Source organism: Eubalaena glacialis, chromosome 4, assembly GCF_028564815.1.
Source record: "Eubalaena glacialis isolate mEubGla1 chromosome 4, mEubGla1.1.hap2.+ XY, whole genome shotgun sequence".
NCBI classification, from domain to species: Eukaryota; Metazoa; Chordata; class Mammalia; order Artiodactyla; family Balaenidae; genus Eubalaena; species Eubalaena glacialis.
Window position 1 is genome coordinate 181,256,625 of NC_083719.1, and position 25,271 is coordinate 181,281,895.

At 43.2% G+C, this 25,271-nt stretch overlaps 1 protein-coding gene and 2 non-coding genes across 3 annotated transcripts; all 3 read left to right on the plus strand.

Annotated features, from left to right (window-relative positions):
- The first annotated feature begins 8,578 nt into the window (after positions 1–8,578).
- LOC133091670 (U6 spliceosomal RNA) lies at positions 8,579–8,685 on the plus strand. Its single transcript, XR_009700994.1, has one exon. It is a non-coding gene; the product is annotated as a U6 spliceosomal RNA (small nuclear RNA).
- Positions 8,686–11,471: 2,786 nt separating this feature from the next.
- CD209 (CD209 molecule) lies at positions 11,472–14,257 on the plus strand. The gene is made up of 8 exons (XM_061188819.1): positions 11,472–11,511; positions 11,691–11,765; positions 11,880–11,966; positions 12,265–12,354; positions 12,618–12,710; positions 12,954–13,105; positions 13,595–13,707; positions 14,116–14,257. Exons 1-8 carry the CDS (start codon positions 11,472–11,474, stop codon positions 14,255–14,257), a joined length of 792 nt encoding a protein of 263 aa, XP_061044802.1.
- Positions 14,258–19,054: 4,797 nt separating this feature from the next.
- Positions 19,055–19,188, plus strand: LOC133091609 (small nucleolar RNA SNORA69). The gene has a single exon (XR_009700943.1). It is a non-coding gene; the product is annotated as a small nucleolar RNA SNORA69 (small nucleolar RNA).
- The last annotated feature ends 6,083 nt before the right edge of the window (positions 19,189–25,271 follow it).

The following is a 25,271-nucleotide window of genomic DNA, read 5'->3' on the forward strand; positions in this document are numbered from 1 at the left end:
CTCCAGGTGGATAGTGTCAGGACTGCGTTCAATCTGTAGGACATCCAGTCGGAGTCGGGTGAGACTGGGAGAGTGGCTTGGTGATGTTGGAAAATACTCCAGAGCTTTCTGACGGTCACGTTCTAGGGGAAAGGTTACATGCCGAAGGACGAGTTGTTTGAGAGGAGATGCAACAGGGTGGTAGGAGAAAGGGTGTTTTCAGTTCGAGCGATCCGCACGTGCAAAGGTCAGGAAGTGAAAGAGAATGTGGCTTCCTAGAGGAACTGAAAGTTTTTCAGCAGGACTTTAGAGCCCCAGGAGGAAAAACGGGATGGCTGGTCCAGGATCCAATCACAAAGTGTTGAACACCAGGCGGAGGGGTTTATAATGAACAGTAGTAGGCATAGCCCATCCAAGAGAGGTATCTTGTTTCATCTTCCTGAGAGGTTGGTGTTCCAGCTCTGTTCATGTGTCTCTGGAGATAGGAAAGCCACCACCTCCCCAGATCTGCCTCCAGCTGTGAGGCCGTGAGCGTGTCTCCTCAAATCCTGAGCCTCAGTTTTCCCCATATGTGAAATGGGGACACAGAGCGTCTTAGTCCTTTCAGGCTGCGATAACACAATGCCATAGACGGGGGGCTTAAACAACCAACATTTATTTCTCACAGTTCTGGAGGCTGGAAGTCTAAGATCAACGTGTGGGGAGATTTGGTGTCTGGTGAGGACTCGCCTCCTGATTCACAGAAGACCATCTTCTGGCTGTGTCTTCACATGGCAGAAGGGGTGAGAGAGCTCTCTGGGGTCTCTTTTATAAGAGCACTAATGTCATTCACGAGCTAATCACTTCCCAAATGCCCACTTCAGAATATCATCCCCTTAGGGATTAGGTTTCAATATAGGGATGTGGCGGAGTGGGACACAAACATCCAGTCGATGATACAAACCCACCTCACAGGGCTGTCATGAGAAAAGTTAGGTCTCTTGGTACCAAACAGATGCCCAATAAAAGTTCTTTCCCTCCTCCTTTCTTTCTTTCTTTTTTTTTTCTTCTTCTTCTTTTATTTTTTTGGCCGTGCTGGGCAGGCAGCATGTGGGATCTACTTCCCTGACCAGGGATCGAACCCTCGCCCCCTGCAGTGGAAGCACGGAGTCTTAACCACTAGACCGCCAGGGCAGTCCCCCTCCTCCTTTCTTTAAGGAACAAAAACCCCTCCGAAAGACCTTGAACATGCCGCACAGTTGGATCTCCCATGCTCTGTTCAACCATCCACCAGCACTGGTCACTCTGGTTGTGTCATTACTTTTCCATCAAGAATATACAAGGGAGGGACTTCCCTGGTGGTCCAGCGGTTAAGACTCCATGCTTCCACTGTAGGGGGCGTGGGTTCAATCCCTGGTCGGGGAATTAAGATCCCACAAGCTGCCCGGCGTGGCTAAAAAAACTTAAAAGAAAAAAAAAGAATATACAAGTGATAATAACTCATTTATTATCATTGTTGGAGTGCCCACTACCTGCCAGGCAGTGTTCTTGACTTTGGGGATGTAGCAGTGAAGAAAATAGACTCAGTCTCCTCCCTCTGAACAGCTGGCTCCCAGCTGTTTTTATAAATAGTTTAGCGAAACTCAGCCCCACCCATTCACTGACATATTGTCCGGGTGCTTTCATGTTGCAGGGGCAGAGTGGAGGAGCTGTGTCAGAGACTGACTGACCCACAGGGCCGAAAAATACTTGCTATCTGTCCCTTTTCAGAAAACATTTGCCAATTCTTGGTCTAGAAGGTTACATTCAGGGTGAGACAGCTAGTAGACAGATAAAACTTTGAACCTGAATCTGGCCCTCTCTCTCTCTCTCTCTCTCTCTCTCTCTCTCTCTCTCTCTCTCTGACTTCCTAATTAAGAGAGGCAAAACTATCAATTCCCACCCCACACCCTCCTGGCTTTAGCACAAAGTAAGTGGTGAAGGAGTGCTGGCAGGATTTCCATTTCTGTTGAGAATGTAGAAGTCCCCCAAAGACCCTCCCTTCCATGGTGATAACTAGAAAAACCCATACTTTTCAATAGGACTAGTCAAGAGTGAATGCAAGGAAGCCTTGATGAGCCAGGTTTCAGACATAAAAATGAGCCCTTCAGGGACTTCCCTGGTGGTCCAGTGGTTAAGACTCTGAGCTTCCACTGCAGGGGGCACAGGTTCGATCCCTGGTCGGGGAACAAAGATCTCACATGCCAAGTGGCGTGGCCAAAAAATTAAAAAACAATTAAAAAAAAAAGAACTCTTCATAGGTGAGCCAAGAGCAGTTTTAGCGTCCATACCAGGGGGCAGGCAGACATCAGCTCTGGGTATGGATGGACTTGCATAGATGGAGAGGTGTTTAGGGGACAGGGTAAATCATCCAGTTCTTAGATGACAAGAGTAAGCATTCCAAATGGTGGGCACCAGAGTGCTGGAGTCCAAACTTGGTGAGGAGAGCATCCTCGTGGAGGGATGGCTGGTATGGGATGATGTCAGAGCCCAAGTGAGGTAAGCAGGACAACAACATGGGAGTCTGTCTACCTGGAGGGAGAGGGTCAGTGTCCAAGTGCAGTGAGGAGGGCATCTATATAGCGTAGGGCAGGGGTCCCCAACACCCGGTTCATGGCCCGTTAGGAACTGGGCTGCACAGCAGGAGGTGAGTGGCAGGCCAGTGAGAGAATCTTCATCTGCCGCTCCCCATTGCTTGCATTACCGCCTGAACCATCCCCCGACCCCCACCCTGGTCCGTGTAAAAATCATCTTCCACAAAACTGGTCCCTGGTGCCAAAAAGGTTGGGGACCGCTGGCGTAGGGGATAGTGATGGGAAAATGAGATTGGCTATATATAGGGGGATTGATGAAATAAATAAATCCTGCAGGGTAATGGGAACCAGGTTTCCCACCATCGGAAAAGAGTGTTACAAAGATGAATGGAGCGGGAGTTCCCTGGTGGCCTAGTGGTTAGGATTCCAGGCTTTCACTGCCATGCCCAGGGTTCAGTCCCTGCTTGGGGAACTGAGATGCTGCAAGCTGTGTGGCCAAAAAAAAAAAAAAAAAAAGTGAATGAAGGGAAAGTTAGAATGAACCTTATTGTATTTAATGGGAGGTGTTGGTGTGAACTCATGGTTTTCAAAATATATAGAGAAATAAATGTGTGTGTGTGTCTGTGTGTGTTTTCTCATCTGCCTACTCAGAAGTCCTGGGATAAGTGACACCCCCAATAATAATGAGCATACTTAATACTCAGGTCTTGGTTTCTGAATGCCATTCTCCACTTAAAAGCAACCAGGGCTCTTTGGAAAAATGGTTGATTCCAGGGTTCAGACAAGGAAAGTCTGTTCAGCAAAAAACTGATAGGCACATGTCAAAAGGACACAGAAGCCAGCATGAAAGGCTTCCACTGGCCAAATCAAAGAAAATTTAAGCATCAAAAAACAGAAAGGAAAAAAGGAATGTCAGCAGAAATGGCGAGTAAAATTTGCCTTTCCATAAAAACAATGAAAAAAACCACAGAATTTGTCAGAATCAACACTTTTAGAACTCTGGCAATCAACCAAAAGCGTACAGTAATTCAGGGAGTATTTAGTCAAGCCTGAATCTCAGTAAAGAACAATGAGCGTGGTGGAATTTTAACGTACCCTAGTCCCATTCCCCACTCTCCAACTCAGAAATAGCCTTACAGACTCACAGACATAGAGAACTGACTTGTGGTTGCCAAGGGGTGGGGGTCGGGGGGAATGGATTGGAAGTTTGGGACTAGTAGATGCAAACTATTATATAGAGAATGGATAAACAACAAAGTCCTACTGTACAGCACAGGGAACTATATTCAATATCCTGTGATAAACCATAATGGAAAAGAATATGAAAAAGAATGTATATATATGTATAATTGAATCACTTTGCTGTACAGTAGAAATTAACACAACACCGTAAATCAACTATACTTCAATAAAATAAATTTAAAAAAAAGAAATAGCCTTGGGACTTCCCTGGTGGCACAGTGGTAAAGAATCCTCCTGCCAATGCAGGGGACACAGGTTCGAGCCCTGGTCCGGGAAGATCCCACATGCCGCAGAGCAACTAAGCCCGTGTGCCACAACTACTGAGCCTGTGGTCTAGAGCTCTTGAGCCACAGCTACTGAGCCCAGGTGCCACGACTACTGAAGCCCGCGTGCCTAGAGCCCGTGCTCTGCAACAAAAGAAGCCACCCAAATGGGAAGCCCTCGCACCGCAGTGAAGAGTGGCTCCCACTCACCGCAACTAGAGAAAGCCCGTGCACAGCAACGAAGACCCAACGCAGCCAGAAAGGAAGGAAGAAAGAAAGAAAGGAAGAAGGAAAGAAGAAAAAAAGAAAAGAAAAATATTAAAAAAAAAGAAATAGCCTTAAAAAATAACAGCCCACATTCCTGGTACTGAAGAAGAAGAACAGAGTTCTTCTTCTTACAGAAGGAGAACTTACAAAGTTCTCCTTCTTTGTAAGGAGCTCTTACAAAGCCTCATTCCCAAGGAAGAGTAATTATCTGATCTGTCTAGTGGTTCCCCAGAAGACCACACTGAAACAGCTTGTCTTTAATTGACCTCACTTGAACTTGCCCAATGCTAAAAACCTCTCCGCAGGGAGCACCTGTCAAATGCTTTAACAACACAGCTGCCTGAGGTGATGGATAACAGTTGGGGGTAAATAATAGCTTAACTAAAAAGTCTTAAAAGGAAACGTTAAGGAATGAGATGTCCCTAGGGACTTTGACAAGTTCCAACATACCCTGGGAATCTGGAAGGCCACATGCATGTGGAGGGCTGTGTGCATACCCAGGAAAGATCTGAAAAGGTGCTAAGCTCTTAATTCTGGCAGACTTTGAGGCTCTGAGAAAGCAGGAAGGGGAGGCGAAGGCAGAGTTGTAATCTTCCTGGCTGAGTGTTGAAGTTGTGTCTAAACACACAGAGATCTTGGGTGAAGACTGGGGGACTTTTAGTTTCAGGTTTTCAAGGAAGTCTGTTCAATCACTAGCTAAGCACCAAGCTAAGTAGAGATTTTAGTAACCGTACATGACAGAGAATAGAGACTGCAGAATTAGTTCAGAAAAGTCATTAAATAAACAAAAAAACAACTACTATGGAAAAACAGCAATGGTAACAAACCTTCAGGAGGAGGTAGAATCTAATTTCCATAGTTGCCATATTATATTACAAGGCATACCTGAGAGATATTTTGGGTTTGGTTCCAGACTAGCACAATAAAGCAAATATTGAAATAAAGCAAGCCACATAAATTTTTTGGTTTCCCAGTGCATATAAAAGTTATGTTTACACTATATTGTAGTCTATTAAGTGTGCAATAGCATTATGTCTAAAAGAACACTGTACATACCTTAATTAAAAATACTTTATTGCTAAAAATTACTAATCATCATCTGACAACTTAGAGTTGCCAAAAACCTTCAATTGTAAAAAAATGCATTATCGCAAAGCCTAATAAAGTGAAGCACCATAAAATGAGGCATGCTTGCATTTGAAATGTCCAGTTTTCAGCAAAAAATTATGAGAAATACAAAGAAACCAGAAAATATTACCCATACACATGAAAAAAGTGAATAGAAACCGTCCCTGAGAAAGTCCAGATATTGGTTACTAGACAAAGACTTCAAATCAGCTGTTTTTAAAGTGATCAATGAGCAAAAGTAAATCATATTTAATAAACTAGAGAAGTATGAGAATAATGTATCACTAACTAGAGAATATCAATAAAGAGATAGAAATTATAAAAAGGAACAATGTAGACCATTCTGGGGTTAAAAAGTACAGGGACTTCCCTTGTGGCACACTGGTTAAGAATCCACCTGCCAATGCAGGGGACACGGGTTTGAGCCCTGGTCTGGGAAGATCCCACATACCACAGAGCAACTAAGCCCATGCACCACAACTACTGAGCCTGCGTGCCACAACTACCAAAGCCTGTGTGCTTAGAGCCTGAGCTCTGAAACAAGAGAAGCCACCTCAATGAGAAGCCCGCACACCACAAGGAAGGGTAGCCCCCGCTCGCTGCAACTAGAGAAAACCCACGTACAGCAATGAAGACCCAATGCAGTCAAAAATAAATAAATAAATAAATAAAAGTACAATAACTGAAATGAAAATTTTACTAGAGGGCAAATTGCTATTGATTTGAGTAGGTAGAAGGAAGTATCAGCAAAAAATGAAAATGGATCCATTGAGATTATCCAGTCTGAGGAACAGAAAAAAAATTAACAGAGCATCAGAGACATGTGGAACACCAGCAAGCATACCAACATATGCATAATGGGAGTGTCAGAAGGAGAATAAGGACAGAAAGGGACAGAAAGAATGTTTGAAGAAATAACATTTGAAAACATCCAACATTTGATGAAAATGTTAGGCTACATATCCAGAAGCTAAATGAACTCCAAGGAGGATAAATTCAAAGAGATCCACACTTAGACACATAATAATCAAACTGTTCAAAGACAAAGAGAATCTTGAACACAGCAAGAGAAAAATGTCTCACTTTGTACAAGTGATCCTCAATTAGATTAACAGTGTATTTCTCATCAGAAACTGTGGAGGCCAGAAGGCAGTGGGAAGACATATTTGAAATGCTGAAAGAAAAAAACCTGTCAATCAAAGATTCTATATCCAGCAAAACTACTTCATTCAACCATAGACAGGAATACAGTACTGATAAATGTCACATCATGCATGAGCCTTGAAAACATTATGCTAAGCAAAAGAAGCCAGACACAAAAGGGTGTTGTATGATTCCATATATATGAAATAGGTAAATCCAGAATAGGTAAATCCATAGAGACAGAAAGTAGATTAGTGGTTTCTGGCTCTGGGGGGAGGTGGGGACTGCTTAATGGGTATGGGGTTTCCTTTTGGGGTGATGAAAATGTTCTGAAACTAGATATTGGTGATGGTTGCACAAAATTGACAACATTATGAATGTACTGAATGCTACTGAACTGTATGGTTCACATGGTAAAATCTATGTTACATGTATTTTCCCACAATAAAAGAAATGAAAGGAGTATTTCAGGATGAAATGAAAGAACACTAGATGGTAACTCAAATCCACATGAAGAAATAAAAAGCACCAACAAAGGTAATGACACAGGTAAATATAAAAGATAGTATACATGTATTTTTGGTTTGCAACTCCTTTTTTCCTACATCTGATTTAAAAAACAACTGTTTAATGCAATCATTAGAAATCTAAGTTGATGGGGACATGTGTATAAAGATGTAATTTGTGATAACAGCTGCACAAAAGAAGGCGGAAATTGAACTAAATAGGAGCAAAGTTTTGTATATTATTAAAATTAAGTTGATATTACTCTGAACTAGATTGTTATAAATTAACAATGTTAATAGTAAACCCCAGGGCAACCACTAAGAAAATAAGTCAAAAATATATAGTAAAAGAAACAAGAGATTTAAAATGATACACTAGAAAATATCTATTTAATAGAAAACCCTAAAGACTCCACACAAAAACTACTAGAACTGATAAACATATTCAGCAAGATAGCAGGATACAAGATTAACATACAGAAATCTGTTGTATTTCTTTACACTAACAATGAAATATCAAAAAGGAAAAGTTAAAAAAATCTCTTTTTAAACTGCAACAACAACAAAATAAAATGAAGTTCTTAGGAATTAACCTGACCAAGGAAGTGAAAGACTTATAAGCTGAGAACTATACAACATTGAAAAAGGAAACTGAAAATGATTCAAAGAGATAGAAAGATATCCCATGCTCTTGGATTGGAAGAATTAATATTGATTAAAATGGCCATACTACCCAAAGCAACCTACAGATTTAATGTGATCCCTCTCATACTACCCATGACATTTTCCACAGAACTAGTAGAAATAATCCTAACATTTATATGAAACCTTAAAAAAACCAGAATTGCCAAAGCAATCTTGAGGAAAAAGAACAAAGCTGGAGGCATAACCCTTCCAGACTTCAGACAATACTACAAAGCTACAGTAATCAAACAGCATGGTATTGGCACAGAAACAGACAAAAGGATCAATGGAACAGAATAGAGAGCCCAGAAACAAACCCACACACCTACGGTCAATTACTGTTTGACAAAGGAGGCAAGAATATATAATGAAGAAAAGACAGTCTCTTTAGCAAGTGGTGTTGGGAAAGCTGGACAGCCACATGTAAATCAATGAAGTTAGAACACACCCTCACACCCTACACAAAAATAAACTCAAAATGGTTTAAAAACTTAAATATAAGACATGACACCATAAAACTCCTAGAAGAGAGCATAGGCAAAACATTCTCTGACATAAATTGTACCAATGTTTCCTTAGGTCAGTCTACCAAGGCAAAAGAAATAAAAGCAAAAATAAACAAATGGGACCTAATCAAACTCATAAACTTTTGCACAGCTAAGGAAACCATAAACAAAACGAAAATACAACCTACAACTAGGGAGAAAATATTTGTAAATGATACGACCGACAAGGGCTTAAGTTCCAAAATATACAAACAGCTCATACAACTCAACAACAACAACAAAACAACCCAATCAACAAATGGGCAGAAGTGCTCGCTTTGGCAGCACATATACTAAAATTGGGACGATACAGAGAAGATTAACATGGCCACTGCGCAAGGATGACACGCAAATTCATGAGGTGTTCTATATTTTTGAGTTATTTGTAGTGAGGTGGATGGACCTAGAGTCTGTCATACAGAGTGAAGTAAGTCAGAAAGAGAAAAACAAATGCTGTATGCTAACGCATATATATGGAATCTAAAAAAAAAAAAAAAAAAGGCACTGATGAACCTAGTTGCAGGGCAGGAATAAAGATGTAGACATAGAGAATGGACTTGAGGACACGGGGTGGGAGGGGGAAGCTGGGGCGAAGTGAGAGTAGCATCGACATATATACACTACTGAATGTAAAATATTTAGCTAGTTGGAAGCAGCAGCATAGCACAGGGAGATCAGCTCGGTGTTTGCGATGACCGAGAGGGGTGGGATAGGGAGGATGAGAGGGAGGCTCAAGAGGGAGGGGATATGGGGACATATGTATGCATATGGCTGATTCACTTTGATGTACAACAGAAACTAACACAGTATTGTGAAGCAATTATACTCCAATAAAGATCTATTTTTAAAAAAAAACTGGTTAAATAAAAGGACAAGAGAATTAAAAAAAATGGGCAGAAGAACTAAATAGACATTCCTCCAAAGAAGACGCACAGATGGCCAATAGGCACATGAAAATATGCTCAACATTGCTAATTATTAGAGAAATGCAAACCAAAACTACAGTGAGGTACCACCTCACACCGGTCAGAATAGCCACCATTAAAAATTTACAGGGGACCTCCTTGGTGGTCCAGTGGGTAAGACTCTGAGCTCCCAATGCAGGGGGCCAGGGTTCAGTCCCTGGTCGGGGAACTGATCCTGCAATACATGTCGCAATGAAGATCCCACATGCTGCAACTAAGATCTGGTGCAGCCAAAATAAATAAATAAATAAATAAATAAATAATTCAAAAAATAAATTTAAAAAGTTACAAATAATAAATGCTGGAGGAATTCCCTGGTGGTGCAGTGGTTAAGAATCTGCCTACCAATGCAGGGGACATGGGTTCGAGCCCTGGTCAGGGAAGATCCCTTATGCTGCGGAGCAACTAAGCCCATGCCACAACTACTGAAGCCTGAGCATCCTAGAGACCATGCTCTGCAACGAGAGAAGCCACCACAATGAGAAGCCTGTGCACGGCAACAAAGAGTAGCCCCTGCTCGCTGCAACTAGAGAAAGCCCGTGTGCAGCAACGAAAACCCAACGCAGCCAAAAATAAATAAATAAATTAATTAATTAATAAAAAATGCTGGAGAGGGTGAACTACTATATAAAAAACTACTATATATAAAATAGATAAACAACAACGATTTACTGTATAGCACAAGGAAGTACATTCAATATCTTGTAATAAACTATAATGGAAAAGAATATGAAAAAAGAATATATATGTACTGAATCACTTTGACGTACACCAGAAACTAATACAACATTGTAAATCACTATATTTCAATTTAAAAAAAAAGAAGTATCTATTTAACATGAGAAAAGTAGTAACGAAGGAACTGAGGAATGAAAAAGAAATAAGACAGATGAAAAACAAATAGCAAAATGGCAGATAGAAACCCTACCTTATCAGTAATTACATTAAATATAAAAGAGTTAAATTATCCAATTAAAAGGTAGAGATTGACAGAATGAATAAAAAAGATGATCCAATTATATGCTGTCTACAAGAGACTCACTTTATTTTTTAAAATAAATTTATTTGTTCTATTTATTTATTTTTAGTTACATTGGGTCTTCGTTGCTGCACACAGGTTTTCTCTAGTTGTGGCGAGGGGGGCCACTCTTTGTTGCAGCGCACAGGCTTCTCATTGCTGTGGCTTCTCTTGTTGCAGAGCATGGGCTCTAGGCACGCGGACTCCAGTAGTTGTGGTGCACAGGCTTAGTTGCGGCATGTGGCATCTTCCCAGACCAGGGCTTGAACCTGTGTTCCCTGCATTGGCAGGCGGATTCTTAACCACTGCGCCACCAGGGAAGCCCCAAGAGACTCACTTTAGATTAAAAAAAAAAAAGATTGTAACATACACCCAATTGCATAAGATAGGAGACCAGGGTCCATACAGAAATAAATTGGAAGCTCAATACACAAAGTTTCAAAGTGACTCTCTACAAAATACTTAGTAACTACAAAGGGGGAAAAGGTAACTGCTTTGTGTAGTGGTTAAGCAGGGACTCATGGGTCAACTCCCAGCCCCACTGCTTTTGAGCTACGTGACCTCAGGCAGTTGCTTGTCCTCTCTGTTTCTCAGTTTCCTCATCTGTAAAGCAGAATAATAACTACCTTTCTCATAGGGCTATTGTGAGAACTGTTAGACCACTAGGAACACACCTGTGGTTAGCAAATCCGGGCTTATTACTTGCTACAGTGAGGGAGAACACACACCAGGGGGAACAGTGGGCACATGCTTAAGTGCTGTTACTACTGAGTATTCATCATTAGAATAGGCAATTTACACCCATTACTAGTGCGCTGTATTCAACTTTACAATTACAGTGTGAGGCAGGGTAATTGTCCCATTTCACAGTTGAGGAAACTGAGGCTCTGAGAATGTGAGGCTGAAGGTCCCAGGACTGGATAGGGGTTGGAACAGTGCCTTCTGGCGCCAAAGTTGACTGCACAGCTTCTGCCTGATCCTAACTGACCTCTCAGTTGTGTCAGGCGCTTTATCCCTCCCCGGATTTTTCTGAGAGGAAGCGTTATCCCCATCCTGTTCCTCATTCTTCCTGAGTTGAGAAAGAACAGATCTGAGGCAGGGCTACAGAGGGAAATACGTGGGGTTATAAAAACCATAGTCCAGAGAGGAGTTAGAAAGAGGGGCAGAGAGGAAAGGAGGATGGCAGAGATGTGTAACCCCAAGGAGCCAGGTGGCTCCGGTGAGGCTGGACTCCCAGTCTGGGGTGATGGTGGGATGACAGGGCCCCAGTGTCCTGAGGGTGCTGGGGCCTGACCTTCAGCTTGCAGGGAAGGGGGAGGGTCTGGTCTCCAGCTTGCAGTTCTGAGAGAGGGCTCAGCAGGCTTCCAAGTTCAACTGCATGTGCTCTGTCCTATTCAGAGGAGGAGACATTTGGGGGCCAGAGATTGGCTGAGAGACACCCTGGACTCTTATGCAGTTTGAGGAGCTCACCAGGTACCAGAGTGGCTGGTTCAGGAGCAGGCAGTTGGGGAAGGGGGCGGTTAGGGGGCGGGGTGGGACAGGGTCTGCCCCTGAGCCCCAAGCTCTGCCCATCTGCTGGTCCTGCAGGGTGTCTGACCCGGAACCCTCTGCTTCCCCTGCTGCTCTTCATCTCACTGGGTTTCTTCATGCTGCAGCTGACCACCCTGGTTCAAGGTGAGTCAGCATCTGGGGGTTTGGAGTCCTGGGTCCCTTTGGGTTTTCTCTCTGGGGTGGTCTTTGCCCTTTTCCACATTCCCCAGACCTACTAGGGCTGGGGCGTTTGGGCTCTGTGTCACCTTCTGTGTGACCGTGGACCAGTACTCCCCCTCTCTGATCCTGTTTCCTCAAGTGAAATGCAGTGCATCCTCCCCTGTGGGGAGCTTAGTTTCCCTGAGACCTTGAAACCGGACTTGGCACCGGGTCAGGTACAGAGTCGGCGCTCATAAAGGGGGAATTCTCTGCTCTGTTGTAGTTTCCAGGATCCAGGTCCTGCAGAGAGATTTGGGGGACCACCACGAGGAGAACAACAGCCTGGATGAGGGGCTGGACGCCGGGTTCCGGAGTCAGAGAGGGGATGGGGCTCCGAGGGAGCATGACCTTGGACCAGCCATCACCACCAGGGGTGAAGGAGAACGGGCAGGAGCGGGAGAGGGGATTGGAGCCCTGCAAGAGGTCCTGGGGGCTGGCAATGTTGGGCAAGTCACTCTCTAAGCCTCAACTTTTTCGTTTGTGTCATGGGCTCTTCAGGTCCCTGTGAGATCCATACATAATGTTGTCATGGGGCCCTCTCTGCACCAAGCACACAGTAGGTGCTTAATAATTGAGGCCCTCTCCCTCCAGTTGATGTTGCACAGGGGCAGATGCAATCAAACCTGGAGGAGATCCTGCAGCACCTGACCTGGATGAATGCCACCCTGGGTAAGGGTCCCATGCCAAGGTCAAGAGGAAGTCACAGGATTGCGGGTGGGGCTGGGACCCACCTTCTATGGCTGCCACGCTGAGGAGGGCAGGGCAGAGCTGGGATCTTTCTCATGGATTTCTTGGGGACTGAGCTGACAGTTGAGCACAGGGGCCGGCCCTAGGTTCCCAAGATCTGATGCAGGTGTCTGGGGCCTAGGAGCCAAGTGACCTCTCTGTCCCAACCCCATTCCTCCTTCCCAGCTGGCCTGTGCCGTCCCTGTCCTTGGAACTGGGGACTCTTCCAGGGAAGCTGCTACTTATTCTCCTGGACCCAGAGTGACTGGAAATCTGCTGTCTCCGCCTGTCAGGACATTGGGGCCCAGCTGGTGATCATCAAGAGTCCTGAGGAGCAGGTGGGCTGGGCAAGGTTCCCCTTGGGGCTGGGCCATATGACTGGTCAGCAAAGAGCTTTCTGCTGCACTCCTCTGCCCTCTGAGAGATGGAGGTCCACGGGGTAGATGGGGGTGAGAGGTGAGAGGCAGTCAGGGAAGACTTCCTGGAGGAGGAACCATAAGGGACTCGGGAAGGTCAAGTGAGAGAAGAACATGTTTGAGAGGAGTCCATGTCTGGACAGAAAAGGAATTCAGAGCACCCTTGAGACCACACATAATGTATGTCAAATGAGACACAAGTTAACACATATCCACACATGTATGTATATTAACACACATCCACAGCCTCCATGCACATGTGAACACATACAACTGGAGTAGGGGCTATAGGCTAGACTGTGAAAGGAACTTCCATGGGAGGCAGGGGACCATGGGAACGTGGGCAAACATGGGACGCGTGGTGTTCAGGGATCTTCCTCCTGATACCCCTCTCCCCACCCCCACCCCCAGAAATTCCTGAAGATTTGGTATGTCAGATATAATAAACCCACCTGGATTGGCCTCAGTGACCACCACAATGAGGGTTCCTGGAAATGGGTGGACAACAGCCCCCTCCAACTCAGGTGACCTCCCAGTGACAATGGCCCGAGGGTGTGGGCAGGGACGCCCCTCCTTCAAAGCAGGGTTGCTCAGACTCTGGGACTAGAAAGTATCACCTGAGGCGCTTGGTGAAGATGCAGAGTCCTGCCTTCATTCTGGGGGTGGGAGTGGTGGTGGTGGGGACCTCGGATCCTATAAGTCTGGGTAAGGGCCCAAGAATCTGCATTTTAACTTTGCCAGAGCTGATGCTAATGGAGGTGGATTCCAACCCTAACCCACATTTCCAAAACCCTGCCTCCAAACTCCTCACCACCCTCTGGCTGGTACTTGGCAATTTACCGCCAAAGCCCAGGGACCAGCTCCTCCAAAGGGGGGCCTGGGGGTGGGCTCTGGGTGGAGTAGGGGGCTCAGAGCTCTCATGGGGTTCACAGCTTCTGGAAAAAAGGGGAACCCAACAACCACGAAGATGAGGACTGTGTGGAATTGTACAACGATGGCTGGAATGATGGCAAATGTAGCACACAAAACTCCTGGATCTGTGAGAAGCCCTCGGCTCCCTGCCCAGCCCTCTGAGGGTCACTGCCTCCCCCCCGACCCCACCCTGTCCTGGTTCGCAGAGACCTGGCGACTGAGACATGCGGTCTGCTGGTTTCTCTCAGGCCCCACCCGTTTCTGTTTTTCCCTTTGGTGAATTCCCATCCCCCTCCTGTACGGAGGTCTTCGAGATCCTGAGGGAGATTCTGAGACCCCCTTATCCTCTAAGACCCATCCCACCATAGGCTACAGGCCATCTTTTTTCATCTATTGATGGTCTCAGCCCCCCTCAGCCCCCCCATGACATCCCCTTAATAAAGTCATACATTGCATTATGTGTCCCATTGAACTTATTTTTGTTCCTTTGCCACTGTTTCAGTTAACTATCGTTTTTTTTTTTTCAGTTACTATAGTTTGATAATCTGTTTGATGTACACTAGGACATTGCCTTTTTTCAATATGTTTTTCTCTACTACTGCGTATTTTATTTCCCAGATACAGTTTTGAATCAGTTTGTAATTTTGGTTGGGAATGTACATATATACATATATGTATATATATACAATACATATAGGTATGTATGTGTCTGTCTAGCTATGTGTTCATTGATTCATGAACCAATTATTTATTCAGGTACTTTATTTTTTCAAAATATATTTTATTGAAGTATAGTTGATTCACAATGTTGTGTTAGTTTCCAGTGTACAGGAAAGTGATTTTATACATATATATTTTTTATTCATATTCTTTTCCATTATGGTTTATTACAGGATATTGAATATAGTTCCCTGTGCTATACAGTAGGATCTTGTTTATCCATTCTATATATAATAATTTTCATCTGCTAACCCCAAACTCCCAATCCACCCTCCCCCACCCTCCCTCCCCTATTTGGGTACTTTAAAAATGTCCTTCAGTAAAGTTTTATGATTTTCTTCATATAAATTTTTTTTCTAAATATTTATTTATTTGGCTGCGCTGGGTCTTAGTTGCAGCACGTGGGATCTAGTTCCCTGACCAGGGATCGAACCTGTGCCCCCTGAAGTGGAAGAACGGAGCCCTAACCACTGGACCACCAAGGAATTCCCTCCCTCTTCCACATTTAAAAGACCCGGTGATTACATTGGGCCCACCTGAATAATGCAGTCTAATCTCACAATTTTCAGATCAGCTGATTAGGGGCCTCATTTCTACCTGCAACCTTACTTCCTGCTTTTCCATGTAACATAAACTATTCATAAGTCCTGGGTATTAGGACATGGGCATCTTTAGGGGGGATGTTATTCTGTCTACCACGTGTTGTACTTCTTATGGATGTGCTGTATGAGGTAAATCTCAATGAGTTGGTGGGTAATATGCCAACTCTCTCTGCTCTTGACTTACACAACTCTGAGGCATTTTTCAGAGCTTTTAGAGGTTAGCAAGAGGAATAAACCACCTGCTCAATAATGCCAATAATGCTTTCTTGGGGTTTCCCTAGTGGCACAGTGGTTAAGAATACGCCTGCCAATGCAGGGGACACGGTTCGATCCCTGGTCCGGGAAGATTCCACATGCCATGGAGCAACTAAGCCCATGTGCCACAACTACTGAGCCTGCGCTCTAGAGCCCGCGAGCCACAACTACTGAAGCCCTCGCACTCTAGGGCCCACGTGCTGCAACCACTGAGCCCGTGAGCTGCAACTACTGAAGCCCGCACACCTAGAGCCTGTGCTCCGCAACAAGAGAAGCCACCGCAATGAGAAGCCCACGCACAGCAATGAAGAGTAGCCCCTGCTCGCCGCATCTAGAGAAAGCCCACGTGCAGCAACGAAGACCCAATGCAGCCAAAAAATAAATAAAAATTTTAAAAAAATAATGCTTTCTTATGGCTTCCTTCCCTTCTCTCCTAGTGCCCTCTGAGGATGACACAACAAATCAACCTCTTGTACTGAAATCCTTGTCTTAAGGCCTGCGTCTGGGGGAACTGAACCAAATTCAGGTTGGGCTCATGGGACTCATTTCAAGCAGTGCATCAGAAACACGCCTGGTAAATAGATGGGCTGAGACTAGATTGACCATGTCATTTCCAGACTGGGACATTTAAGAACGATTGGTGGTCACCTCCCTGCACACTCTTCTCTCCCCTTGCCAACGCGGGAACCCACAATTGCAACTTGGATGCAAGATAGCTTCTCTGATCTGCAACAGTTTTGCAAGAGCGTGTTTTGGCCATGACTGTGTTGTGTTACATTGCTGAGATGTTGGGGTGTATTTGCTATTTGTGGCATAGTGTAGCAGATTCTTATTAACTTGCCCACAGAGGAATTCCAGAACCTCGGCTCCCAGCCATGCACCTGGCATGTAGAGGAGAGAATTCTTCCTAGCTCATTCTATGAGGCTAGCATAACTGATTATTAAAAATAATTCCAGTGAAATAAAAGGGGACAAAGGGGGAAAAAATGGAAACCGTTGAACTGTGTTGAAAACAAAAATGATCCAGGAATCACACTGTCCAAATTCAGTGAATGCTGGAATGGCTTTTCTCAAGAAAAATCCCTCCAGTAATTATTATAATTCCTATTTACCAGCTTGTGTTTGTAAAGACAGAATTAAGAGATCCCCATGATAATTTCCAGCCAAGATGCGGTACCAGCTCCTGGTTGAAGTAAGTGAGAAACTGGACAAAGTAAATGAAAGAATTATTTTCAGTTTCTGGAGATAAGTGTAATGCAGTGGTCCTTGAAAGGGGAGAAACAAGGTGAGCCCTACAATTGGCCCAGCTGACTGCCTGGAAGGAGTTTCCAGTTTGCAGTGCAGGGAAGGTAAACCCAAGCAGAGCTCTGAGTTCTCACTGGCTTAAGGAGATAGAGTTGGTAATTCAGGCAGGCTGGAAAGGCTAGAATTCAACAGACAGAGTCCCAAGAAGAGAGAACTGAATAGAGAGAGCTCTAAGAATCTGCTGACGGTCCCCATTCAATCTTTTTTTTGGTGGGGGGGGCGCTGCATTGGGTTGTCATTGCTGTGCTTGGGCTTTCTCTAGTTGCGGCGAGCGGGGGCTACTCTTCTTGTGGTGCGCGGGCTTCTCATTGTGGTGGCTTCTCTTGTTGCGGAGCACAGACTCTAGGTGCGCGGGCTTCAGTAGTTGCGGCACGCGGACCCTAGAATGCAAGGACTTCAGTAGTTGTGGCTCATGGGCTCTAGAGCTCAGGCTCAGTAGTTGTGATGCACGGGCTTAGTTGCTCCGCAGCATGTGGGATCTTCCCGGACCAGGGACTGAACCACGTCCCCTGCATTGGCAGGTGGATTCTTAACCACTGCGCCACCAGGGGAGTCCCCCCCCATTCAATCTTTGGTGGAGTTTTGATTGGTACATGCATGGGGAGAAATTATATGAGGCCAAGAAAGAACCACTCAAGAGCTTTAGAAGGAACGATACCCCAGACTCACATATGGCTGGGAATATCAGAAGCCCACCCTCACAGACCTGTCATATAAGCAAGCAATACCTTTTGTTGTTCTAAGCTGTTTTGGGATTGTTTGTTACTGCAATGCAACCTAAGCTGACTGATGCATGTTCCTGGGTGTACCAGCCCCCACACATCCAATGCCCAGCATCTGAGACACTTGGCCACCTAAAGACTTTTCCTGACCATCAGAGTCCTCCCTGCCCACGCCACGTACAAGGCAGCCAGGAATGCCCAAGAATGATGATGCCACCACATCTCCAATGACTGATCAGAGTTAATGGTTAAATACTCTAGCTCACTTATCCTTCTGGAAGGAGGACTCTGAGGCAAAGTCTTCAGCCTCAGTTGCCCACCATCATTACTTCCTTATTAACATCCTCATTATTTGTTCCCTTCCCTTCCATTTCTCACATCCGCACTGCCTTTGTCATGCTTCCCAGGGTCATGTCCCAAATAAATTACACCTGAGTCTCTACCTTGGAGCTCAGCTGGTGGAGAAACCACTAAAGGCACAAACTCAATAGAAACTTTGCATTGAGATAAAAGTTATGAGTTAAAGAAGTGCTGGATGCATTTATTTATTTTACTCTGTACTTTGAAATGATTTTAAGACTTACAAGAGAAGTTGGGGAAAATACACAAGTTCCTAAATACTCTTCATCCACCTTCCTCCAGGGTTAACATCTTATGGACCACAGTATAATGATCAAACCAGGGAACATCACATTGATACACTATTATTAACCCAACTACAGACCTTATTCGGTCCTTTTCCTGGCTCAGGATGTCACAAAGCATTTAATTGTCATTCTTTAGTTTCCTCCAGTCTGTGAGGGTTTAGTCTTGTCCTGTCTTTCATGCTCTTGACATTTTTGATGAGTGATGGTCAATTTTTCTGTAGACTGTCCCTCAGATTGAGTTTATCTGGTGTGTTTTTTTTTCTCTTGATTAGATTGAGGTTATCCTTTTTGGCAAAAATACCACAGAAGTGGTGTTGCATACTTCCCAGTGCCTCATCTCAAAGGTTACGTAATGTCGCTATGTCTATTATTGTTGGCGTTAATCGCAGTTATCTGGTTAAGGTGGTGCCCACCAGCTTACTCCATTGCAACGTGAGTCTTTTCCTCTTTGTAATGAATAAATATCTTGCGAGGAGATAACGTTGGGAGTTAGAAAATATTCCCTTTGTCATCAAACTTTTATCCACTAATTTTGGTATCTTGTGGTTTAGGTGTGCTTTGATATTGCTGGGTCCATTGTTCTAGGTCTTCTTGGGAGACAGAGCTCGGAAACACATGCGTGTGTACAAATAGGCATACATAGACATACTATATGTCTGTATTTCTGTATCTACTTATCTGTACACATATATTAAAAACCATGAGTTCAAAGCAGGTTGCAATTACAGTGCTCCGTTTTCGTGGAAGTACTGACATAATCCTGCTGAAAGAAAATCTGTGTTGATCATTTTTGATTTTGCCTTTTATGGGGGTAAAATCATGGCAGATCGACATGAACATTTCTGAGATAGCCTTAGCTCTGCAAATCACTTGGCTCTGGTATTGAAGTGACTGAGGGTGTTAATGTATTATTAAAATTATGCAAGGGCTTCCCTGGTGGCGTAGTGGTTGAGAATCTGCCTGCCAATGCAGGGGACATGGGTTTGAGCCCTGGTCTGGGAAGATCCCACATGCCGCGGAGCAACTAGGCCCGTGAGCCACAATTACTGAGCCTGCACATCTGGAGCCTGTGCTCCGCAACAAGAGAGGCCGCGATAGTGAGAGGCCCGCGCACCGTGATGAAGAGTGGTCCCCACTTGCCGCAACTAGAGAAAGCCCTCGCACAGAAATGAAGACCCAACACAGCCATAAATAAATAAATAAATTTTAAAAGAATTTAAAAAAAATTATGCAAGAAAAAAAAAACAAACCATGAGTTCATATTGATACCCTACTTGTAGTCCAACATCACAGAGTTCATTCTGGTCTTCCTCCTCCCCCACCCCTTTTATTTTGGCTTCACCACACGGCTTGTGGGGTCTTAGTTCCCTGACCAGGGATCGAACCCATGACCCCTGCAGTGGAAGCTCAGAGTCTTAACCACTGGACTGCCAGGGAAGTCCCTAGCCTTTCCCCTTTCCTTATTTGTAACACCTTTTCTCCAACTGTGAGAAATGTGGTTCTCATTAACCATAATATATTTGCTTATTTGTTCAGCCAGAGGAAGGAGTTTCAGAATTTCTTTTTTCTTCTGCAAAAAAAAAAAAAAAAAAAAAAATTATTTTTATTTTTTATTTATTTATTTTTTAAAAAAATTTTTATTGCATTTTAATTTATTTATTTATTTAATATTTATTTTTGGCTGTGTTGGGTCTTCGTCTCTGTGCTAGGGCTTTCTCTAGTTGCGGCAAGTGGGGGCCACTCTTCATCACGGTGCACGGGCCTCTCACTATCGCGGCCTCTCTCGTTGCGGAGCACAGGCTCCAGACGCGCAGGCTCAGTAGTTGTGGCGCACGGGCCCAGTTGCTCCGCGGCATGTGGGATCTTCCCAGACCAGGGCTCGAACCCATGTCCCCTGCATTGGCAGGCAGATTCTCAACCACTGCGCCACCAGGGAAGCCCTATTTTAATTTTTTATACAATTTTTCTGGTAACGTCTTTAATGTTTTCTGTGTATGGTATCATGTCATCAGCAAACAGTGACAGTTTTACTATGTCTTTTCCAATTTGGATTCCTTTCATTTCTTTTTCTTCTCTGATTGCTGTGGCTAGGACTTCCAAAACTATGTTGAATAAAAGTGACAAGAGTGGGCATCCTTGTCTTGTTCCTGATCTTAGAGGAAATGCTTTCAGCTTTTCACCATTGAGTATGATGTTAGCTGTGGATTTGTATTTTTTATACAAATTTTAATGGTTACTTCCCATTGATAATTATTGCAAAATATTAGATATTTTCCCTGTGTTGTACAATATATCCCTGTAACCTATCTTACATCCAATAGTTTGTACCTCCCACTCCCCCACCCTTATATTGCCCCTCCCCTTCCTCTCCCCACTGGTAACCACTAGTTCTCTATATTGTGAGTCTGTTTCTTTTTTTGTTGTATTCACTAATTTGTTGTATTTTTTAGATTCCACATATAAGTGATATCATACAGTGTTTGTCTTTCTCGGTCTGACTTATTTCACTTAGCATAATGCCCTCCAAGTCCATCCATGTAGCTGCAAATGGCAAAATTTCATTCTTTTTTATGGTTGAGTAGTATTCCATTGTGTGTGTGTACGTATGTATATATATATTTGTATATATATATATATATGTATATATATATGGCACATCTTCTTTATCCATTCATCTTTTGATGGACACTTAGGTTGCTTCCATGTCTTGACAATTGTAAATAATACTGTTATGAACATTGGGGTGCATATATCTTTTTGAATCAATGTTTTTTTCTTTTCAGATAAATACCCAGGAGTGGAATTGCTGGGTCATATCGCAATTCTATTTTTAGTTTTTTGAGAAACCTCTGGACTGTTTTCCACAGTGGTTGCACCAATTTACAAATTTCTAATTCATGCCTCTATGAGAAAAAAATCATCCCATTGTTGGATGAAGGGAATCCTCTCAGAGATTCTTCAAGAAAGGCTAGTGGGTACAGAGTTCCTTATTTCTTGTACGTATTTGAAGGACAGCTGGGCTGGATATCGAATCCTTGGTTCACACTTTCATTCACTGAGTTCTTTTTTTTAATGCTCCTCCATTGTTGTCTTGCTTTGAACATTAGTTTTGAAAGTCTGATACCAGTCTAATTCTTATGACTTTGTAAATTATTTGATCTGGAAGGCTTAAGGATTTTATCTTAATCTTTGAAATCAAGTAGCTTGACTGGAATATGTCTCAGAGTTGACCATCTGGGTTAATTTTCCCAAGTACCTGGCCAGCCCTCTCAGTGTGTACTTTCAGGTGATTTTCTATTTTCGGAAAGTTTTTGGATTATGATTTTAAATATCAGCTCTGTTTTCTTGTTTTGTTTTCCTTCTTCAAGGACCACAATAATGCATGTATTACTCCTTCAGTGTCTGAAATTCCACTTCTGTTCATTTCCCCTTGATCCCTTTTCACTTCTTTCTTCATGTCATTGTCACTTTCTTTTCTTTTCTTTGCTTTCTGTTTTTTTTGGGCCGTGCCATGCAGCATGCAGGATCTTAGTTCCCTGACCAGGGATTGAATCTGTGCCCCCTGCATTGGGAGTGTGGAGTCTTAACCACTGGACCACCAGGGAAGTCCCCATTGTCACTTTCTTAGTTGTTTTTCTGCTTTTATCCAATGCTCTTTATTACACTTTCATCTGAGTTTATTCTCTCTTGGGTACCTTATAATTTATTCTGCATTTCTGAAATAATTTTTTCTTTTTCTTCCACTTATTTCCTGAGTTGATTCAAATCTCTCTTCATCTACCCCTGTTTTTCTTTTCTGCCCACATCAGTACTTGGTTCTTTAGTTTTTGAATTTTTGATGTAAGATGATTTTTCATATCCTCAAATGCTTGTTTGATTATATTTAATTCTCTTTAAAGTGTTGACTTACGGTTTTCTCTTACTTCCTGATTCCTTTTCTGGGGGACTTTTTCCTCAGCTGATTTGTGTGAATTTTCATTTTGTGAATCTTTTCAATTACTCTCTCTGAATTTACTATTTTCCTTTTGTTCATATGTGTCATGTATTGGGGATGTTTTATGAGATAGGCAGCTCAATGTCACCTGCTTATGTCAATGCAGCAAAATCGACTTACTTTAGTGGATTTTGTTTTGGTTTGTTTTGTTGGTGGCAGGAATAGGTGGCGAGACCTGCAATTTTAAAAAAATTTTTATTAGAGTATTTTGGTTTACAATGTTCTGTTAGTTTCTGCTCTACAGAAAAGTGAATCAGTTATACATATACATATATCCAGTCTTTTTCGATTCTTTTCCCATATAGGTCATTACAGAGTATTGAGTAGAGTTCCCTGTACTATACAGTAGGTCCTTATTAGTTATCTATTTTATATATAATAATGTGTATATGCCAATCCCAATCTCCCAGTTTATCCCTCCCCCGACCCTGCTTCCCCCTGTGGTAACCATAAGTTTGTTTTCTACATCTGTGATTCTATTTCTGTTTTGTAAATAAGTTCATTTGTACCATTTTTTTTATTCCACCTGTAAGTGATATATGATATTTGCCTTTTTCTGACTTCACTCAGTATGACAATCTCTAGGTCCATCCATGTTGCTGCAAATGGTGTTATTTCATTCTTTTTTATGGCTGAGTAATATTCTATTGTATATATGTACCACATCTTCTTTATCCATTCATCTGTTGATAGACATATAGGTTGTTTCCATGTCCTGGCTATTGTAAACTGTGCTGCTATGAACCTTGGGGTGCATGTGTCCTTTCAAATTATGGTTTTCTCTGGATATATGCCCAGGAGTGGGATTGCTGGATCATATGGTAGCTCTACATTTAGTTTTTTAAGGAACCTCCATGTGGTTCTCCATAATGGTTGTACCAATTTACATTCCCACAAACAGTGCATGAGGGTTCCCTTTTCTCCACACCCTCTCCAGCATTTACTGTTTGTAGACTTTTTGATGATGGCCATTCTGACTGGTGTAAGGTGATACCTCATTGTAGTTTTGATTTGCATTTCTCTAATAATTAGTGACATTGAGCATCTTTTCATGCACCTCTTGGCCATCTATATGTCTTCTTTGGAGAAATGTCTATTTAGATCTTCCGCCCATTTTTTGATTAGGTTGTTTTAATTAATTAATTATTGTCTGCTTTGGGTCTTCGTTGCTGCACGTGGGCTTTCTCTAGTTCCGGCGAGTGGGGGCTACTCTTTGTTGTGGTGCACGGGTTTCTCATTGCAGTGGCTTCTTTTGTTGCGGAGCATAGGCTTTAGGCATGCAGGCTTCAGTAGCTGTGGCACGCCGTGCTCTAGAGCACAGGCTCAGTAGTTGTGGCGCATGGGGTTAGTTGCTCTGAGGCATGTGGGATCTTCCAGACCAGGGCTCGAACCCGTGTCCCCTGAATTGGCAGGCAGATTCTTAACCGCTGCACCACCAGGGAAGACCCTGTTTGTTTGTTTTTGATATTGAGCTGCATGAACTGTTTGTATATTTTAGAGATTAATCCCTTGTCGGTTGATTCATTTGCAAATATTTTCTCCCATTCTGTGAGTTGTCTTTCTGTTTTGTTTATTGTTTCCTTTGCTGTGTACAAGCTTTTAAGTTTAATTAGGTCCCATTTGTTTACTTTCGTTTTTATTTTCATTACTCTAGGTGGGAGACCTACAATTTTGTCTTGAAGGCCCTACATTTCCCCCCTTTGCTTCTGTTCCTTTTTTGCTTCTGTTCTTCCTCAGAAGAAACCAACCCTGCTGACACCTTGATCTTGGACTTCCAGCCTCCAGATCCAAGAAAATTAATTTCTGTTGTTTAAGCCCCCCAGTGTGTGGTACTTTGTTATGGCAGCCTGAAAAAACTAATACAAATGAAACAGGAGGGAAGGGGACAGGGCACAACCTTTAAAGGAATGACATAGCTCGAGGACATGACATAAACTGATTAGAACCAAATAGGTCCAAGATGGCAGATGAGTCAACTTCCACTAGACCTTGAGCTTCAGTATACGCTCATTGTAACACATCAGTAAGCTAAATGACAAACCCACAGGCATCATGACAGTTCCAAGGCTGACCATAAAGGTCAAAAAGTGGGCGGTGGCCCAATTTCTGGAAATCCCCACCCCTTCCCCAAAATAGCTGGAATTCTCCTCCCATTCATTAGCCTTTGAAATTACCCACCTCTACAAAAACTGACAACCCCATACCCTGGTGCCACTCTCGCACTCTGAGATGATCCACACTCTGTGTGTGGAGAGTGTTTCTCTCTAAATAAATCCACTTCCTACCTATCATTTTGTCTCACTGAATTCTTTCTGCGATGAGACATCAAGAACCTGAACTTCGTTAAGTCCTGAAACCAGGTGTGTGTTCTCAGTTAAATGACTGTGGGTTCAAGTCCCAATCTGGGTTTGGGCTGGGTTTGAATCCCAGCGTGTGGGTTCAAATCCCAATATGAGTTACAGGGTTTCACAATGACTAAATATAGTGTGGAATCCTGGATGCAATCCTATAACAGAAAAAGGACATTGGTGGAAAAACATGAAATCTAATGAAGCCTGGAGTTTAGTTAATAGTATTGTACCGGTAAGAGTTTTCTCGCCGTGACAAATGTATGACGGTAACGTGAGACGTTATTGACAGAGAAAGCTGGGTAAAGGGTACACCAAACTCTCTGTATTGTGGTAGCAACTCATCTGTGATTCTAAAATTATTTCCAAATTAAGTTTCTTTAAAAAGACTCAAAAAAGTCTATTTAAGATTCTACTTATATGAAGTACTTAGAAGAGTCAAATTCATAGAGACAGGAAGTAGAATGGTGATTGTCAGGGGCTGGAGGAGGGGGATGGAAAGTGAGTGTTTAATGGGGACAGAGTGTCTGTTGGGGATGATGGAAAATTTCTGGAGATGGATGGTGGGGATGGTTGCACGACA